This window comes from Notamacropus eugenii, chromosome 1, assembly GCF_028372415.1.
Source record: "Notamacropus eugenii isolate mMacEug1 chromosome 1, mMacEug1.pri_v2, whole genome shotgun sequence".
NCBI lineage: Eukaryota > Metazoa > Chordata > Mammalia > Diprotodontia > Macropodidae > Notamacropus > Notamacropus eugenii.
Window position 1 is genome coordinate 496,174,297 of NC_092872.1, and position 21,584 is coordinate 496,195,880.

The window sequence follows — 21,584 nt, forward strand, 5'->3', positions numbered from 1 at the left end:
ATGCTCTCTTGAGTGTGCACTCTCTCTCTTACACTTACACACACACATACATACACACACACACACACACTTTTCTCATGCAGGCTGTACTTACTTTGTATTAAAGCAAATTACAGTGAATCTAATTCTAAGTAAGGAATACAAAAAGGGAAACGCTATTTTCTCCCAAACATTAATTTAAAGATTCAAATAACATAGCCAACATTGTTTGTTTGTTTTTTTCCCCAATGAGTTCTCCACAGTCTTGATGAGTGACAGTTTCTCAGTCCATATCTACCTATGGTGAACTTCAGATGTCTATGACAAACTTCTCTAGAGAAAATTCAGGGCTGGACAAACCCAAAAAATTGGAAATGGAAGCAGAATAGCCTAGTGAAAATAACAAATGATAGGTTACTAAACCTGACACATAGATGTTTTTAAAAAAAAGGTTTAATTAAATTTAAAGAGCAAGCCAACCCTCTTAAAGAGATTGCTTGCCCAGCACATCAGCACTCAAAATTCTAGTGTCTCAAAGACCAGTCCTCATGGTATGCACAGTTCATCTGAAAAGCATCTGCAGCACGGCTACTGGGAGGCCTTCCTTTACCTCCCTCCTTCTGCACCTTGGATAACAAGACGATGATACTTTCTTCAGGGCAGTGACAGGAATGGATACAGCAACAGCTAGAAGGTGTTTTTAATCTTGGCTGCTACAAGCACAAGGATCTCCCCAATCTTTTTCTGCCAATTCTCAATGTCCTTGGACACTTCACACCACAGTTCCCCATGGCGGGGCTCTGCATTCTCACAGCGCTTCTTGACCTCTTCCTGCTGCTCCTAGAGGAGGAAACCAAAACAGCACTTTAAGCAAGCATCTATCTACTTTCATCTGGTGTGTATCAGCTCCAAGGTCCCCACATATTTACTCTATCCCAAACCCCAGCACAAGAAGCCAAGGCATATGACATTTCAGTTCATAAAGGCTGTGTTGTATAATTAAGGGACAATGAGCTTCCAGCAACAAGGAGATCAAATGTTAATCAGTGACAGAGTAAAGAGATGTGCTCAAGTTTAGTCTTATTTATTTTCAGTCTGACAATTAGCACATGGTCATCCACTATAATGAAGGGCAACTGAAGCAAGAATAATATAACAGAGCAAATAATCCTAAAGTCCTTTACAGTCAGCTTTGGAATACATGTTTCATTTCATTTTGTAATTTGGGAGGAATGGGGGATGTGTGGGGGGAATGCATTTGGAAGCTGAGCCAATTATTCATTTATATTTAGCTCAGGTTGAATCAAAAGTCTACCTTCCCTAAATTCAAATCACCTAAGCATATGTGTAAACAGCCCAGGCAAGTATTAGGTGGAAAGAAGTCATTTGGGATTAAAAATTCACCACAGAAAATAGGATAATCAATGTGTGGATGACAGAATTGAATCTACTGTTTATTCCTGAAATCAAACATTTTCTTCACCAGCACACAGTACAATGGGCAAGTGGCAGGTGGGAGAGAGGAAAATCCATGTCTACTCTTTCAGGGATTTCTTAACACTTATGATTCTTAACACAGCCTGGGCTACCTTGTATTGACCGGTTCTTCTGTCACAAACACAAGGATGTCTGAGATGATTTCTTTTGGGGAGGGATCACACTAACCCCTCTCCAAAGGTGACACAGTGGGATAGGATGGTGGGCCTATAATCAGGACGACTTGAGTTTAAATTCAGCCTCTGACACTTACTAGCTGTGTGACTCTGGACAAGTGACTTAAACTGTCTGCCTCAGTTTTCTCAACTGTAAAACGGAAATAATAATAATAGCGTCTACAGATAATATCTGTAAAAAGCTTAGTACAGTCCGTAGCACATTGTAGGTGCTTAATAAATGCTTGCTTCCTTTTCCCACACTATCCCCTCCCTGGGGATCCATTTCTAGAAAGAGACCCCTCCCAAGACAGATTTTAGAAGAGTATTTAACAGGAAGAGAAAAGCTGAGCTTTTTTTAGCTAAAGGAGTTTATAGTCAACTACTTGAGGTTCATGTCAGACAGTAAGTTTTTTTCTAATACTCTTCTTGTAATGACGGTAGTGTACAATTTGCTGTCCTGGAAAAATATCTAGTGTAGCTTACCTTTCCTAAGGTAGACAGAAGCTCAGCAGAGAGGAATTCAAAATGACTAGAAAAAACACAGGCCAGTAACTCCACCACATGCTGTAATATGTCCCAACTGCACAACTCCTGTGGGTGACCAAGCCACTACTAAGCAGCCTAACTCATTCTTCTCAAAAAGCACCCCCAGTGCTTAGGGCAAAGAAAACTTAAACCTAGTTAGGACCCAATATACTTCACATTAGGATGCTATACTATTACTATTACCCATAGATCCAGGTCACAAATTAATAGCCTCAGAATTTCCAACTTTTGCACCAAAGAGTTCTTAACCTTTTTTGTGTCAAGGACCTCTTCAGAAGTCTAGTGAAACCTATGGATCCCTTCCCAGAATTTTTTTTAAATGCATAAAATAAAATACATAGGATTACAAAGGATATTTCAGTATAACTGAAACAGCTATTTTAAAATATTTTAATGCAAAATGAAAATATTTAAATTTAATTTAAAATTTTTTTTATAAAAGTTAGACCCAAGATTAAGAATCCCCAGCTTACAATATAGTCCTCAGATTTTTTTATTTTTTGAGAGATTCCTCAACCATCATTTAACAGGTTATTATCAGTCCAAAACTGCTTGTAACTTACTTTTTAACTATTTAGAATGATTTGTCTAGTTTTGGAGTCTATTGCTGAAAAACAGATATAGATTCAAAACAGACTGCTAGGTAGGATATTAGATGTACTCATATATGTAAAACATTTTATATTTTAAATTTCAATCATTACTATAGAAAGTCACTCCTTTTCTCTCATTAAAATAAAAAAGAAAGAAAATAATGATCTAATTAGTAGCCTCTAAGAACTGGTACTTAGAAGGCAAGAGCTCATATTACTGAGGGGAAGGTTGTTCAGAAGTTCAGCCTTGGGTAAATTCAAGTAGTATTCATAAGACACCCCAAATCACAGAATGTTAAAGAGAAAGACAGGACCTCAGAGATCCTCTAGATTCTCTCATTTTACAGAAGAGAAAACAAAGGTGGAGAGATTAAATGATTTGCCCAAGGTCACAAAGCAGAACCAGGACCACAGCCCAGATCTCCCAACTTTAAGTACTCTAGTGCCCTCCTATTACACAATCTCAAATTACTTCTTCCTTTCACCTCAGGCTATAGAGAAGGGAAATGGGAAGATATAAAGGAGGAACTGCAGAGTAAAGTAGTAATCTAGAAACTGTCATTAAAAAAGTTTCCTTACCTCTGTACCATGTTGTAATTCAAATTTGTAGAAGAAAGCCCAGGCATCCCCCAGGTCTGAGTCAATCTTTACTGTTCGGTGGAACCACTCCCTGGCCTTGGTGATCTTACGTTCACTCCAGAACAGTCTACGGCAGAGAACAGAAAGAAGTAAGAGTAAGCTGGACATCATTTCCAACATATACTCATTTGGTGACCACAAGGTGGTATAGGCCCAACAGGGTTATGTGCTCCAAGCAGGAGAGAGTATTACAAGCTCCGAGACAGAAAAAAGCTAGCTTTATTTTTAAAAATAGGGGAATCTGCAATCTCTCTGGGTTAACAACCATAATTTTCAGAAAATTCTTCACTGTGTCTAGACAATCTTTCTCAAAACACAAGAGCCAGATTTTCAAATCCTAATGAATGGTCATTTTCCCATGGGTCAGACAATGAAAATACAAAAGTGAATACTCCTAACTGCATTAAATTCATGATATTATCAAGGAAAAGAAAGAAATTTTCGTGTTAATTAACCTCAATTAAGGGACTTCCTGGATGTTCCTGCCTTGCCCAGTTTTAAAACAAGGCCATGAGCACTTACTCCATTAAAGACAGAAATTTCCTTGGAAGAAAGCTGATGTATATTAATACCAACAAGCAAATCACATTTATTAAATCTTTGAGACTGAAGTTCTCAAGGGATTTTCTTTATCTCCTGTTCTGTACCTGCAAAACCCTATTTGTCACCCAACCACATAACTACAAAAGTTGCAAAGAAAAACAAAGGAGAAAAAAATGAAAAGGAATTGGTAAAGTGGGGTGTCAAAGACAACAAAAGGTAGTTTGAATTATATCTGCTAAAATTCAAAAATTCAGTCTCCAGATTAAACCACAACCAGTTACAAATCAAGATCAGAACGCACTACAGTCAAGTTAGACACGGGTTCAAAGGGACACCACATCAAAGAAAATTCAGTGGGAACCTTAAAGCCACTACCCCAAGTCAGATGGGGGACCACTACAGTTATATCCATGTCCAGGGCAGGTCTAATTTAATTTTCCCTCTCTGGCTATAGCTACCGCTGTGCAAATATTTTATGGGCTTGGTTTCTGCACATCAAACAGGGCTCAATGATGCCAGTCAATTCCTTATGAATAAGGTGACTGTTTTGGCTGGTACAAGTTACTAAATGGTATAATTCCATGGCCTGATAACATGATTGTTTTTTAAGCCTTATGGTTCTGTTAATTGCTTAGTGTTAGATAAACTGTGATTTAAACAGCATGAACCCTGATAATAGAGATACAAAATACCAGCATGGGAACAGCTAGGAGTAACTTATTTACTTTAACCAAAGCCTTTTACAACACTGTTCTACTTATCCCTATCAGACTGTCATATATGAAAATCATTAGAGGTGGTAGAAGCACATGAGCTGGATTTAGTTGTATAACTAAAGAGGGACAAGATGGACCAAAAGCGGGTCTGGAAAAAGTCTTTTCCTTTGCTGACTAAACTGAACTTGTCACATTATCTGTCAATCCTCTGGCAGCCCATAGTGCTAAAGCCACTAGAGCCTGTGGGGCCTCATTTGCTTTGGCTTGCAAGAGATTGTGAAAGAGCTGGACACTAATTTCCAGTCCTCATGTATTAAATGCTTTTGGCACTAAAGAGAAAAATGAGCAATAGAGTAGTTGGCTCTGTTAACTGCAAACCAAAGTCAGTCATGCTCTGGAATAGAAGCCATTAGAAAGTCACTGTGAGGGCCAGGAGGGAGCAGGGGGCAAACTTTACCAAAGAAAACTTAAGTTCAAATAAATAGGACCTGACCAGTTTTTAAATACACTAAAAGGAAGAAAGGGGAAAAGGGGAATTTTCATCAAGCCTATTTCAACATCAGTATATGCTACTTCAGTCTGTCAAGTAAGTTATATCAAGCACACGAGAGGCTAGGATCAAATTTATGACAAATGAGTATCTCCTAGGAAGAATATAGGCCACCAACATAATGGAAACAAGTATATCTGTGCTGAAGAGTTACTCACCACTCAAAAGTTTTCTAGACAAAGTCTTGTAAGAAGCTTTATGTATATTGTAACCAAGCCTGTATCTCAGAAAATTAAATGGGCAAAGTAACAGCAGCTGTACTACTAGAAGGAATAGTGGAGTAGGATAAGGTAACCAACTGACCCCCTAATAAAAGAGAAACTTTAAAAGAGAATCGGAGATCCTTTGAGAAGATTTTATTCACAGACTACTAGACAACCAGAGTTGTGCTTCTAAGATGCCTAAGGAGCTTTAGTCAGGGAAAAACCAGCCAAACCCCCTGAAGAAAAAGTACAGCCTTCCTATGACATGAGAAAAGACCGAATCAGAAAACATATTCCATGTACATTTTGGGGAGGAGGTAATGAAAAAACACTTAGAAGAAACGTTTTTCCACATAACCGTAACTTAATAAAAATAAAAGGCCTGAGTCATGAGACTATGGCAACTCTGAATCATTTTTATCACGGTCTGATCACAAAGGATGAGGACTAAAGATAAAAGAGAAAAATAGCCACACTCAGAGAGTAACTTAAAGAGAAATTGAAGAATTTTCACAAGGAACTTGTGAAACTAAAATGCCTATAACCGTCCAAGGATGATTAACAAAAAATCATTATCTGATTAGATGACGTGGTCTGCAAAAGATTACCAAAATTACATATTAAAAATAAAGCCCCACAACAGAGCACACATCTCTCTAAATGAGCAGGCAGATTCTAATAATCTACAATCTTGAGTTAGAAGGGATCTCATCAATCATCTAATCTAATTCATATCACCACCACCACCCCAAATCACTAATATGAACATACCGGACAAGTAGTCATCCAAAAAACGGTGTCTGAAGACCTCCAATGAGGGGATACCCACTATCCACTAAAGCAGGTCATTCCACTTTGGGATAGTTTTTACTGTTACAGGCACTTTTCCCTTGACATTAAGCCTAAATTTGTCTTTTCCAACTTCCACCTAGTTTTGTACACTAGGGCCAAGCAAAGCAAATCTAATCCCTCTTCTACATGACAGCCTTGATATAATTAAAGACAGGTATCATGTTCCCCTCCTCCTTGGCCCTTTCTTCTTTAGGCTAAATAACCCCAGGTCCCCCTAGCTACCCTCCAATGGCATAAACTTGAAACTTATGCTGCATTAAAAACAGAAATTTCTTGGAAGAAAACCAATGCTGTCCATAAATACCAACAAGCCCACTATTTCATGTACATATGAAATTTTTGGGACTAAAGTTCTTAATCTCCTATTCTGTATCTGGAAAAAAAAAACCTTATTCACTCTCCAACTACATAACTGCAAGAATTGTTAAAGAAAAATAAAGAAAAAAAAAAAAGAATCGGTAAACTGGGATGCTAAGACAACAACAACTAGCCCTTTCTTCTTAAGGCAAAAGAACACCAGTTCTTCCTACTTATCTTTCAATGCCATAAGTTTGAAGCCCTTCAACAATCCAATTGTCACCTTTGGAATGTTTTACAGACTTCTACCAATGTCCTTTCTAAAATATGACGCAAAGAACTAAACACAGTTTTTCAGATGTAGTCTCACCATAAGGAGACTATCACCTCTTTATTCCTGAAAGTTATGGCTCTCTTAATATGGCCACATAGCAGATAAATATATAAAAGGAAGAGTTACTCACTTAGCTACAGCCAGCAGGACATGGGGGTCATGCTCACACTTCTTCAGGGCATCCACACTCTTGGTCTTCCTCTGGGGTCTTGCCTCAAGGAAAATTGCTTCTGACCACAGGATGCCTAAAATTCAAACAAAAAGAATTACAACCATTGGTCATCTCAGGGATCCAACTCCTAATCTGAAAAGAGTTTCATAAAAAAAGTCCATTTAAAATAAATATAATATTCCCCAGCCAGAAATTCACAAGTAAATGTACTTGATCCTAAAATTTCGAACCCTCTGAATTGCTGATGTATGTAACAATCTGGCATGCTTATGCAAGCAACACCAACCAATCAACAAACATTTATTAAGTGCCTACTATGAGACAGGCAAACTGTTACACCATAAAAAGAGGCAAAAATTAGTCTGTACCCTCAAGGAGCTTACAATCTAATGGGACAGACAGTATGCAATACACACACACACACACACACACACACACACACACACACACACAAACTATATGTAAGAAAATAGGAAATAATTAACAGAAGGGAGGCATTAGAATTAAGAGGGGCTGGTGAAAGCTTTCAGTAAAAGATGCGATTTTAGTTAGGACTTAAAGGAAACAAGGAAGGCCAACAGTCAAGGCAGAAGAGGAAGAGCATTCCAGACATAGCAGACAGCCAGGGAAAATGCCCAGAACTGAAAGATGGATTGTCTCATTCCTAGAACAGCCAGGAAGTCAGAGTCATTAAATCAAAAGAGTACATGTCCAGGAGTAAGGTGTAAGAAGACACTCTACTACCATTGTATGATAGGAGTGGGATAGAAGGGTTTTGAAATGCCAAATAGAGCATTTTGTATTTGATCTTGGAGAGCCTAGGAAGCCGTTGGAGTTTATTGGTGGGGGCAGCAGAGAGGCCCTGAAGGTGGAGGTCATGACCTGAGCTTTACGAACATCATTAGTAGCTGAATGCATTGGAGTTGGGAGAGACTTGAGGCAGGCAGACCCAACAACAGGCTATCGAAACAATAAAGGTATAGGGTGTTGAGGGCCTTTATCAGAGTGCTAGTAGTGTCAGAGGAGAGGAAGGAGCTTATTCAACAGACGTTGCAAAGGTGAAATTGATAGATCTTGGCATCAATTGGATATGGGGGGTAAGAAAGTGAGGAATCCAAGATGACTCCTAGGTCGTAAGCCCAAAGGAATAGAAGGATGGCTTTTCCATCTACAGTAATATGGAAGGTAGAAGGGGACAGAAGGAGTTTAGGGAGAAAGACAACAAGTTCCATTTTGGACATGTCTTAAAATCAGTTGGAGATGAAAGACTGAAAGTCAGCACAGAGTTTGGGGCAGCATAGGTAGAACTGAGAATCATCAACACAGAGATAAGTAAATCCATGGGAGATGAGATCATACCCAGAGGGACACCTACAATCAGAGGGAATGATTTGGAAAAGGATCCAACATGTTAAGACAGAGGAGATGTCAGGTACAATTTAGAAGTTTAAAGTTTATTTCAAAGAAAAATTCCTTTCTGTTGACAGGAAATTATATAAATTCAAGACAACATGAAATCATCCTATTTTCCCTTCCTGAGGCTAAGAAATTATTTCAAAAGTATCACCTTAGCAAGTGACAAAGACAATCTCGGTCATTTAAAACAAAATATGAAAACAAAACAGTATGAAAACAAAATCTTCAGTATAAACAATGTACTACAATATAGTAGAGAGCACTGACTAAAGAATTTGGGGGTTTAAATCTCAGTTCTGACACTAACTGTATGACCTAGAGCACATAAATCACTTAAACAGTTTTAAGTGTCAGTTTCCTCATTTTAGGATCATAAGGTTCAGGGCTGGTAAGGAATTCAAGGAAACAGGGACAAAGTGAGACTAAGCAACTTATGCAGAGCCACAGAGTTAGTAAGAAGCAAAACTAGGATACAAACCCATGTTTTCTGGCTCCAAATACAACATTTGTTTTACTACACTGTATGCCAATGTACAATATGTAAAAGTATGCTCTGTAAAGTTTAAAGTGTTATGTGAACATGAATAATTTCACCCAAAGACACTTAACGCAACATGAGCCCAACTGCGTAGTTCTGCAAGTAGAGAATTCTACTTTGACACTGAAGGATCTGAGATTTCTGTGGCACTCCTCTAGTTCTGAACTGTCTCCCTTCCTCCCTCCCCACCCAGTAATAAAGACTACGATTTAACATGGGGAGATGGACAGATAGTTACAGAGATATGGATATGTATGTTAAATCACACTATGAATACTTCTATTTATCAGTTCTTTCGCTGGAGGTGGATAGCATCTTCCTTCATGGGTCCTGTGCAGTTGATTTGAATATTTATGATACTTAGAATAACTTAGTCATTCACAGTTATTCTTCCAACAATATTGTTATTAACTGTATACCAAGTTCTCTTGGTTCTGCTCATCTCACTCTTCATTATCCCATGCAAATCTTTCCATGTGTTTCTAAAATCAACCTGCTCATCACTTCTTACAGCACAGCAGTATTCCATTGCAATCATATACTACAACTTGTTTAGTCATTGCCCAATTAATGGGCATTCCTTCAATTTCTAGTTCTTTGCCACCACAAAGAAAGCTACTATAAATATTTTAGAACACTTAGGTTCCTTCCCTGGTCACACTGGGAAACAAACCTAACAGTGGTATTGCTGGGTCAATGGGTATACAGAGTATGGGTATACACTCTTTGAGTGTAATTCCAAATTGTTCTCCAAAAAGACTGGATCAATTCACAGTTTGACCAACCATATCCCAATTAGTGTCCCAATTTTTCCACATCCCTTCTGACATGTCATTTTCCCCTTCTATCACTTTAACCTATCTGATAGGTGATATTTCAAAGTTGCTTTTTTAAGCTTTTACTTAGTATTTTATTTTCCCCAGTTACATGTAAAAACAATTTTTAATGTTCATTTTAAAAACTTTGAGTTCCAAATTCTCTCCCTTTCTCTCTCCCCAGCTCTGCTCATTGAGAAGGCAAGCAATTCGATATAGGTTATACCTGTGCAGTCATACAAAATATATCCATAATAATCATGTTGTGAAAAAAAATAGACAAAAAAACCTCAAGAAAAATAAAGTTAAAAAAAAATGCTTCAAAACTGTATTCAAAGACCATCAGTTCTTTCACTGGGGATGGACAGCATTTTCATCCTAAGTCCTTCAGAGTTGTCTTGGGTCGTTGTATTGCTAAGAATAGCTAAGTCATTCACAGTTGATCATCTTTCAATATCACTGTTACTCTGTACATAGTACATTTCATTTTGCTCATGCAAGTCTTATCAGGTTTTTCTGAGAGCATCCTGCTCATCAATTCTTACAGTACTGTGGCATTCCATCATAAACACATAGCACAACTTGATCAGTCATTCCCCAACTGATGGGCTTCCACTCAAGTTCTAATTCTTTACCCCCAGAATACAGCTGCTATAAATATTTTTGTACATATAGGTCTTTTTCATTTTTGATTTTTTATCTCTTTGGGGATACAGAACTAGTAGTGTTATTGCTAGGTCAAAAGGTATGCACGGTTTCTCTTTGGGCATAGTTCCAAATTGCTCTAAAGAATGTTCTAAAGAATTGAATCAGTTCATAACTCTAAACAGTGCATTAAAGTTTCATTTTTCACATATACCCTCCAACATTTATCATTTACCTTTTCTGTTTTGCTAGTCAATCTAATCGGTATGAGGTAGTACCTCAGAACTGTTTAATTTGCATTTCTCCAACCAATAGTGAGTTATTTTTTTCATATGGCTATAGATAGCTTTATTTCATATGAAAACTAATTATATCCTTTGATCATTATGGGGGAATGATCTTATTTTTAGAAGTTTGACTCAGTTCTCTACACATTCAAGAAATGAGGCCTTAATGACAGAAACTTGCTTTAAAATTTTTTTCACAGTAATAGATGCTAACTGTATTTCCTTCCATTCCCATCCCCCATTTATTTTATTCTCTCTTTTACCTGTTCAAGTATTTTGCATCTGATTACCCCCTCCCCCACTTGCCCTCCCTTCTATCACACACACCCCCTTCTTTTATCCCTTTCCCCTCCTACTTTCCTGTAGGGTAAAATAGATTTCTCTACCCAACTGGGATGTGTATGTTATTCCTTCTTTGAGCCAACTCTGATGAGTAAGGTTCACTCATTCCCCCTCACCTCTTCCCCTCCACTGTTAAAGTTTTCTCTTGCCTTTTATATCAGATAATTTACACATTCTACCTCTCCCTTTCTTTCTCCCATACATTCCTCTCTCATCCTTTAATTTTTTTTTTTAGATATCATCCCTTCATATTCAACTCACACCTGTTCCCTCTGTCTATATATACTCCTTCTAACTCTCCTAATAAAGAGAAGTCTTAAGAGTTCCAAATATCTTCCCATGTAGGAACATAAACAGTTTAAAGTTATTAAGTCCCTTAAGATTTCCCATTCCTGTTTACTTTTTTATGCTTCTCTTGAGTCTTGTATTTGAAAGTCAAATTTTCTATTCAGCTCTGGTCTTTTCATTAAGAATGCTTGAAAGTTCTCTATCTAATTAAATGTCCATTTCCCCCCTGAAGGATTATACTCAGTTTTTCTGGGTAGGTGATTCTTGGTTGTAATCCTAGCTTCTTTGCCCTCTGGAATATAAATATTTCAAGCCCTCCAATCTTTTAATGTGGAAGCTACTAAACCTTGTGTTATCTTGACTGTGGATCCATGATATTAAATTGTTTCTTTCTGGCTGTCTGTAATATTTTCTCCTTGATCTGGGAATTCCGGAATGTGGCTATAGTATTCATTTTTCATTTTGGGATCTCTTTCAGAGGATGACTGGTAGATTCTTTCAATTTCTATTTTATCCTCTGGTTCTGGAATATCAGAGCAGTTTTCCTTGTAATTTCCAATTCCTTTCCAGCAATTTCTTGAAAGATGATGTCTAGGCTCCTTTTTTTTTGAACATGACTTTCAGGAAGTCCAATAATTTTTAAATTATCTCTCCTGGATTCATTTTCCAGGTCAGTGGTTTTTCCAATGAGATATTTCACATTGTCTTCTATTTTTTTCATTCTGGTTTTGTTTTATTGTTTCTTGGATTTCTCATAAAGCCATTAACTTCCATTTGCACCATTCTAATTTTGAAGAAATTATTTTCTTCAGTGAGTTTTTGGACCTTTTCTATTTGGCCAATTCTGCTTTTTAAGATATTCTCCTCACTGGCTTTTTGGAGCTCATTTACCATTAGGCCTAGTATTTTTTTTTTAATTTATTTTTTTTATTATTATTTTTTAATGTTTAACAATCACTGCCATACAATTGAGATTTTATCCCCCCCACACATACCCCCCACTACCCCCCTCCCTCCCCACGACTGCATACAATTCTGTATAGGTTCTACATATACTTTCCTATTGAGTATATTTTCACTATAGTCATGCTATGTAGTCAGACTAAGATAAATGAAAGAAATCATATAACAAATCAAAACATGATACACAAACACATACACATACACAAACATGATCTGCTACATTTTGTGAATGACTTCCATATTTCTTTCTCTGAGTGTGGAAGGCATTTTGCCTTGAGAACCACCTTTGGGATTTTTTTTTTTTTATAAGAAGTTTTTGCGTTATTACAAAATTCCAAGTCTACCAGAAAAAACTCTCGCACACTCTGGTCGTTGCTGTGCACAAAGTTCTCCTGGTTCTGCTCCTTTCACTCAGCATCAGGTCATATGAGTCCTTCCAGGCCTCTCTGAAATCTTCTTGTTCATCATTTCTTATAGGCCTAGTATTTTTTAAGGTGTTATTTTCTTCAGTATGTTTTGTGTCTCCTTTAGCAGGCTGTTGACTTGTTTTTCATGATTTTCTTGCATCGCTCTCATTTCTCTTCCCAATTTTTCCTCCACCTCTCTTACTTTTTAAAATCTGTGTTGAGCTCTCCCATGGCCTGAGACCAAATCACAGCTTTGATTTTGTTGTCTTCTTCTGAGTGTGTTTTGATCTTCCATGTCACCAAAGTCACTTTCAACAGTTTTTTTTCCCATTATTTGCTCATTTTCCTACTCTATTAGTTGATTTTTAACTCTTTGCTAAAGTAGAACTGTGCTTCCAGGATGGAGGGCAAAATGTCCCAAGCTTCAGACTTACTTGTATGGAGCTGTAAGTTTTCTGTTCTTCCAGGGTGGTATGAACTAAGAAGAGGTGTTTACTACTCTCCTGGCCTGTACTCTGGTCCGTGAGCGACCACAAGCACTCTTTTCGGCCCTGGAACTGTTATAAGGATCTCCACTTCACTGTGGTTGCAAGCTCTAAGTACTATGTTAGTACTCCTCCCTGCCCTGGAACTGAAACTCAAGACTATGGCCCAGATCCAAGGATGGGCAAACAAACAGAGTCCTCCTTCAATGCTAGCAAAATGCTAGAATCTCCTTCTGATCAGCTGTTCAACTCCTTTAACGTCTCTGGGCTGAGAGCTCTGGAAGCAGCTGCTGCTGCTGATGATTCAAGTACTCCTAAAGCCTGCTCTTGGTTTGCTGTTGCTGGGGCTGTGCTATACTATGCTCCTCATTCACCCTGGTGCAAGAAATCTTCAACATTGTCTTGTGCTTGGGAATTTGTTTCACTCTGTCTTTTCATGGGTTCTGCTGCTTTAGAATTTGTTTAGTCACTCCTTCAAAAAGGTATTTGGAGGAGTGTCTGGGGAAGAGCTCAAGCAAGACCCTGTCTTAACTCTGTCACCTTGGCTCTGTAATCAAAGTTGTTTTAATTTGCATTTCTCTAATCAATAAAGACTTAAAGAGCATTTTTTTCTGACTATACACAGCTTTGATTTCTTCATCCAAATATGACTGATCATATCCTTTGAAGAATGGCTCATGTTCTTATAAATTTGATAAAGTTCTTTAAATAGTTGAAATATGAGACCTTTATCCACAAAAATTGCCAAATTTTCTACTTTCCTTCTAATCTTGGCTACATTAGTTTTATTTGTACAAAACCTCTATAATAATATGTAATCAAAATTATCCATTTTACATCTCCAAGTACTCTCTCTTATTTATTCATAAATTCTTCTTCTATCCATCAGTCTGATGGGTAATATGTTCCATGTTCTTCTAATTTACTGATATCTCCATTTATCTAGGTCATGTAGCCATTTTAATTTTATCTTGGCAAATTATGTAAGATATTGATCTATACTAATTTCTGCCAGAATGTTTTCCAGTTTTCCCAACATTTTTTTTTTTACTAAATAATGAATTTTTGTCCCTAAAGCTTAAATCTTTACATTTGTCAAATACAAGATTGCTGTGATCATTCGCTACTGCACATTACATGTTTACTCTGTTCCACCATTCTGAATCTTGGTTATGCTGTTCCTGGGATTTATCATTCAGAGTTTTCTCTCAAGAGGTGAGTAGTAGATTCTTTCTATTTCCACTGACTTCTAGGGGGATCTGAGCAGGTTTCTGTAAAGACTTCTTGAAATGTAACGTCTTAGACTCTTTTTTTTTCGTTGTGACAGTGAAATAATTCAATTATTTTTAAACATTTTCCCTCAATCAGTTTCAGGTCATTTGTTCTTGCTCTACAAATACCTTACATGTTTTACTATTTTTTTTCAGTCTTTCAACTTTGTTTTAATATTTCTTGTTGTCTCATAAAATCATTGGTTTATATTTGGTCCACATGAATTTTCAGGGAATTTGTTGCTTGGACAAGGTTTTGTAATTCTTGTGCCATGCTGTTAATTCCCTTTCCAATTCTTTCTTCTGTAGCTCTCATTTCTTTTCCAATTTTTTCCTCAAGCACTCCTACTATATTTATAAAAACAATTTACACTTAAAAAAAAAAGAACCTCTAAGTTGAGTTTGAGCCCAAGTTGTGCTTTTCTCTGAGACACTACTTGTAGATATTTTTGGAATCATTCTCTTCTACATTTGAGTCCTGAGTGTCCCTGACACCATAACAACTTATTATGGTGGGGTTCTTTTTTTGTTTGCCCATTCTTCTAGCGGGAAGGTCTGAGCTAGTCCTGTTGCTTTTTTCCTGGGGTATGGAGTGTTACGTTATTCCAAGGTCTCAGTGACAGTCCGAGGACCTGCAAACTTTCAGCACTCACAAAGTGGTTTGATTTTGGGAAAATCTGAGAGCTATGACCCTGTTATGAATTCTGTAAGTTCCTGACCTGCATCTGGGTCTAAGCAATAGCAGTCTGCTGCCAGACTCAGCCCCTATCAGCTGCCTGGAAAGATCAATTGATAGAATGACCATAATGTAGGATCCCCTTTGGTATGGGTTTCCTGTTCTGGTTATTCCTTTGCAGACTGGGCTAGTTCTGAAGACTTAGCCACACACTCTGTTGCTGTCTTCCAAACTTCCTTTTTTCTTCATACACTGATCAAGGTGTTCTTATTTAGGGATGTTACTCCCCACACAGGCTCCCGTCTCAGTCTGTCCTGTATATCTGTGACATGGAAGTACGTAGTGAGCAACAAACCTGCTCATTTGAACCTGTCCCCATCAGAGCACTCAGGTATATGTGTTCAGTATGGGCAGGAACCTCCTCTTGCCCTGTGCCATGGAGTGCTCACAGCATGGCTTGATTCTAGCCAAACTTATTTCTGGTGTCCGCAGACCTCCCTGTTTCCCTATGCCAACCTGCAATCTCACTGTGACCTTCTGAATTTCCCCATCAGGTCTTGATCTGGTGCACTTCTAGAACTGTTTGGAGAAGTCTGTGGAGGAGAACTCACCACACCACTTTCTAACACTCTGCCATCTTGGCTCTGCCTCCTATGTACGTTTTCTCTATGTCTTTCCATAAACTCATCACAGGGGAGCCAGACTTTATGTTGAGGTCTTTCTCTGGTTGTTTTAATATCTCTGGGGTATTACTCAGGTTGCTTATGTGCTGTCTCTCATTCTCACTGTTTCATCAGCCTACCTTTATTTTCCAGTCATTCATGTCCTCAATAATATTTTTCATACCACCTCTTGTGCATAATCAACACTTATTACACGTTATAGACTACTTATGTCCTTCATGCATCTCTCTATTGCCATCTGGGTTACTTCTAATTCTGATACTTCCAAGATCATCATGTTCCATGATTTGCCGAGACTTAGCCCCACTGGGAAAATACAAGTATCAGAAAAATGGTCTCTCATAGCAGTGATCAATTTATAATAATCAGAACTACCATGGAATTTCCTAATCACTTCTTTCTTTTCAATTCTGGGCCCTGACAACCAATCCCTTGGAGTACACATCCATGAAATCATATGATTATATAATTATATGTCATATAATCATATAATACATAGCAATAGATTAACTAAACAAGCTGGCTATTCTTAAGTGTGTAATCCTATATGCAACATTTTTCATCCACTTTGCTTTTCCAGTATATATGGTTAAACCTACTTTTTTCACATGGCTCTTTATCTCGATGAAGAGGTTTTGTGGTGTTTCAATGCAATTAGTATTTCCTTTTCACATATGAACATTTGGAGAACCTTGTCATCAATATGGAAGCCCTTTTTTTTGAACTCTATAAAGACATATTCTATAACAGTAATGAACACCCTGTATGAGTGTAGGTCTCGCTTTTAATTTCAATATCCAGCAGTTCACAAGAACAAATTTACCTTTGTGGGCTTATCTGTCATTGATTTTTGTATTTCATGTTTAATGTTTCACACTTTGTGTGAAAAAAAGCATTCAAGGATCTATTTTTACTCTACCAAAACAAATACTATTCTAAAAAATCAACCCAGTGAGATCCTGAGAAAGTATGGTATATTGACTATAGTACTGAATGTGGATAATTCCTCGGATATTTACTAGCTATATGACCCTAGTAACTTTCTTAATTGCTCTATGCTTCAGTTTATTCATCTATAAAATGAGGAGACTGGACTTGATGGCCTCCAGCTCCAAATCTATGACCCTATAATCTTGTACTTTCTATACCAATCATTTGTAGGACTCTAAAGACATCGGCTTTAGAAAATCATAAACAGATACATGAAGTGTACCTGTTTATTTCTCATGTTTTCATAAAGGATACTACTGATGTATTTGTTGCTGAGTCATTTCAGCTGTGTCTGACACTTTGTGATCCTATTTGGGTTTTCTTGGCAAAGACACTGGAGCGGTTTGCCATTTTCTTCTCCTGCTCATTTTACAGATGAGGAAACTAAAGCAAACAGAGTGAAGTGACTTGCCCAGCATCCCACAGCTGGTAAGTGTCTAAAGCCAGATTTGAACGCACGAAGTTGAGTCTTCCTGATTCCAAGCCCAGTGCTCTATCCACTGCACCACATACATAGATCATTATTATAAATAATAAATTGATCATTAGCAATCGTCTTTGTCTTTTTTGATTAAAGCATCATTAGAAATCTTTTCTACTCTTTTGGAAATGGATATTTTTTTCCCTTTTTAAAATATCTTTTTTTCCTCCCTCTTTTAAATATCTTTAAAGAAGATGTTACTACCTTTAAAAATGTAATGCCTCTAGCATGGATGTTTTTCTGCATTTGATCAGAACCAAACACTTTACTAACTAACATACACATTTTTTCAATACCATTACTACTCCTCCAAATATATCAGAGATTGAAGGAATAAATCTAAATATAATTGTTCTACTAGCGTCACTTATGAAAACAAATCAATAACAATGCCAATCTCAAATATGATAGAAAAGGGAAATGATAAATGTTGGAGAGGATGTGGGAAAACTGGGACATTAAAATACTGCTGGTAGAGTTGTGAATTGATTCAACCATTTTAAAGAGAAAGAGCAATTTGGAACTATGCCCAAAATGCAATCAAACTGTGCAAATTATTTGACAGCAACAGCACTACTAGATCAGTATCCCAAAGAGATCACAAAGAAGGGAAAAAGATCAACATGTAGAAAAATATTTACAGTAGCTCTTTTTATAGTGGCATCTTAAGAATTAGAAACTGAGGGGATGCCCATCATTTGTGGAATGGCTGAACAAGTTGTAGTATATGAATGTAATGGAATACTACTGTGCAGGTAGATTTCAGAAAAACTTGGAAAAGTTTACATGAACTGATGCAAAGTAAAGTGAGCAGAACCAGGAGAACATTATACAAGGTATCAGTAACATTGTGCAACAATCAGTTAGGAACAACTCAGCTCATCTCAGCAATACAAAGATCCAAGACAATCCCAAAGGACTCATGATGGAAAATGCTATCCACATCCAGAGAAAGAACTACGGGGTCTGAATGAAGATTGAAGCATGCTACTTTCACTTTATTTTTTTCATAGTTCTTTTCTTTTGGGCTATTTCTTCTTTCATAACATGACTAATATGGAAATGTTTTATGTAACTACACATATATAACCTATATCAAATTGCTTGCCATCTTAGGAAGGGATGTGAATGAAGGCAGTGAAATAATTTGGAACTCAACATTTTTAAAAAACAAATATTAAAATTATCTTTACATGTAATTAGAAAAAATGCTATCAAAAATGTTGCCAATATGTTCCTTTTTATATGTATGTACCGTTCTACTTCCAACTTCATGTATAAATGTTGTCAGTGTGATCTAAGTTCTCTGCAGAATAGTTTTCTGAATTGCCTTTCATTGTTTGGTGAGATGATATAATACAAAATCTTCCAACATGCTCCCCTCAAATATTTTGCAAATGGACTTATCTTTTAAAGGAATGCTGCCCTTGGCTGCCATGTCTCTGCTTGGCAAGGAGGCTGTGTTTGCAGGCTGAGGAAATTTCTTGGCTCTTTCCAACTCCATACTCTAGTAATTGTTTTGTATCAATTATACTTCTCTAACAAATGGTAACAATGTCTTTATTGTTATTTATTTTAAATTTCTTACAATTTGTAACATGTTTAAAAGGGTCAGGTTAGAGTTATTTGTAATCCAAATGGCCTCAATTTAGAGATGAAGAAACTGAGCCCCAGGAAAGTTAAGTGATTTACCAAAGGTTACACATGCAGTATCTTCTAATTTTATCTTTTCTCCCAATTTAGTATTTATTTTGACCTCTGCTATAACTAGATAATAATCTGATCACATATAGACAGTTGATTCTAAGATACTGCTACATTTATAACCAGTTGCTTCATATCCGTTAAGACACAGTCAATTTCATTTTCATGTTGATGCTCACTCATCATGTCCAATGCCTTCCAACTCTTACTGAAGTGTAGAGAATGTTCAGGTACAAAGCTTCATAATCTGCAAGTCTTTGACCTCTCTTTCATTTCTTGATCCTCGAATACATTTTCAAACATTTTCTATCCTCCGTCTGCGCTATTTCATTCCAAAGCCCATAGAAGGCATATGCTGACGCCTGTTAAGTTCTTCACAGAATTTTTCTCTTTTCATGCTCCACAACAGATGTCAGTGTAAAAGTTCCAATTAACCTCATGGTGGTCTATTACTTACAATAGATGACCAAGCTTAAATGTTTCTTGTTGCCTTTGGGCACAAGATGAAACCAATTTCATCAACGTTTTTATTTGCCTCACTGAGATGAATCTGAAAGCATCCTTTCATTTAGTTGCTGCTTTGTGTCTGTCTTCTAACTTCAATCACAGCAAGAAGGTTGTAGCTCATGTCTACAGCAGTAGGTCAACTCATTGATTACTAGATAAAGGCTGAACAGTAAGAGAACTGACAACTATATGTGTCTGTAGATAGTTTTAAGACAGGTGACTCTACATTTTCTACCATTTTATCCCTGGCACTAAGGAAACACCAAAAGAACAAAAATCATACCTCCCTGGGAAAATTATATCAAATCTAAAGCAAATGTTCAGCTTTCTCTTCCCTTGTCCACACATTTTGATATTGGTGGGTAAAACAGTGGGGTATAGTGAAGGCATCACTGAAATTCATTCATTATCTGTATGTTCATTCTCTCCTTCATTCTCCCAATCTCTGACACTGAGGTTTCCTTGCCAAGTCCTACGCCTCTACCTTCACCTTTGATCCTACTCTGTCCTAATCCTCTCCAGCAAACTGCCCTCATTATCTTCACCATATTCTACTCTTCCAGCTCTCCCTACCTACTGGTTCCTCCCCATTTGGCTACAAACACATCCAAGTCTTCCCCATCCCAAAAAAAACCTTCAGTAGTCCTCTATCATTCCCCTAAGCTATCATCCTATACCTCTTTCCCCTTCTTGGCCAAACTCCTATATAAAGCTGCCTACACTTGGTGACTCCAATTTCTCTCTTCTAACTTAAGTCATTAGCTTTTTGCAATCTGGCTTAAAACCATATTGTTCAACCAAAACAGTTCTCTCCAAAATTACCAATAATCTTTTAATTACCCAATTTGACGGCTTTTTCTCAACCCTCATCCATTCTGACCTTTCTGCAGCATTTAACATTATTGACTATCTTTTTCTCTTAGTTATTTTCTCCTCTCTAGGTTTCATGACATTGCTCTCCGTTGGTTCTCCTTCTGTTAGAAAACTCCTTCTTAGCCTCCTTTGCTCATTCATCATCCATATTATGACCTGAGATATTCTCCAAGTGGTTATTCTCCAAGGCTAAAAATCCTGGGCCCTATTCTCTTCTTTCTCTATATTCTCTCACATGGTAACCTCATCAGTTTCTATGGATTTAATTATCTCTGCAGATAATTCCCAGATTTATATATCCAACCATAGTCCCTCTCCTGAGTTCTAACATATCATCAACTGCCTTCATTGAACATTTCAAATTGATTTTCCATATGCACCCCAAACTCAATTTGTACAAAACAGAGGTCTTTGTCTTTCTCCTCACTGCTCCCACTGCTCTTCCAATCTTCCTTATTTCTGCTAAAGGTACCACTATCCTTCCAGTAACCCAAGTTCACAATCTCAGTGTCAGCCTCAATTCCTCATTCTCATTCACGCCACATAGTGTTTCTTACCCTTCCTCCTAATCACATAGCCACCATCCCTAGGCTTCTCAACTAAATTATCACAAAAATCTCCCAATTTGCTCCCTTAATAAAGTTTCTTCTCAATCCAGTCCATACCCTGGACAGTTTCCTAAAGCACAAGTCTGACCATCACAGTTCTCTACTCCATAAACTTCAATGGCTCCCTACTGCCTTTCAGATCAAATATAAACTCCTGTGCTTGTCATTTTAAAGCCCTTTACAACCTGGTCCCATCGACCTTCGTAGCCTTGGTCTTTTCAATATTCTACAACATTCCATCCCTGCCACCACAGTCTACATTGGCTGCCTGCAACTTGCATTCCCTCCTCACCACCTCTTAGAATTACTTGTTACATCAAAAGTCAGCTCAAATGCCACATCTTCAGGAAGAATTTCTTGATCCCTCCATCTGCTAGTGCCAAACTCTTCAAAATGACCTACTACCCAGGGGTGTGTGTGTGTGTGCGTGTGTCTGCTGTCTGTCTGTCTGTCTCTGTGTCTGTGTGCGTGCGCATCAGGGAATATTCCTTTTTTCTTTATATCCTTAGCTCTTACCACAACGCCA

At 37.5% G+C, this 21,584-nt stretch overlaps 1 protein-coding gene across 1 annotated transcript in view; it reads right to left on the reverse strand.

The window, feature by feature from the left end:
* Positions 1 to 414: 414 nt before the first annotated feature.
* Positions 415 to 21,584, reverse strand: part of PRPF6 (pre-mRNA processing factor 6) — a 66,946-nt gene continuing 45,776 nt past the window's right edge. Inside the window, exons 19-21 of the mRNA XM_072633233.1 lie at positions 7,038 to 7,152; positions 3,353 to 3,479; positions 415 to 819 (exon numbers count right to left, since the gene is read on the reverse strand). Of these exons, the coding sequence (XP_072489334.1) occupies positions 667 to 819; positions 3,353 to 3,479; positions 7,038 to 7,152 (395 nt within the window). The 3' untranslated portion in view covers positions 415 to 666. The remainder of the gene's footprint in view (positions 820 to 3,352; positions 3,480 to 7,037; positions 7,153 to 21,584) is intronic.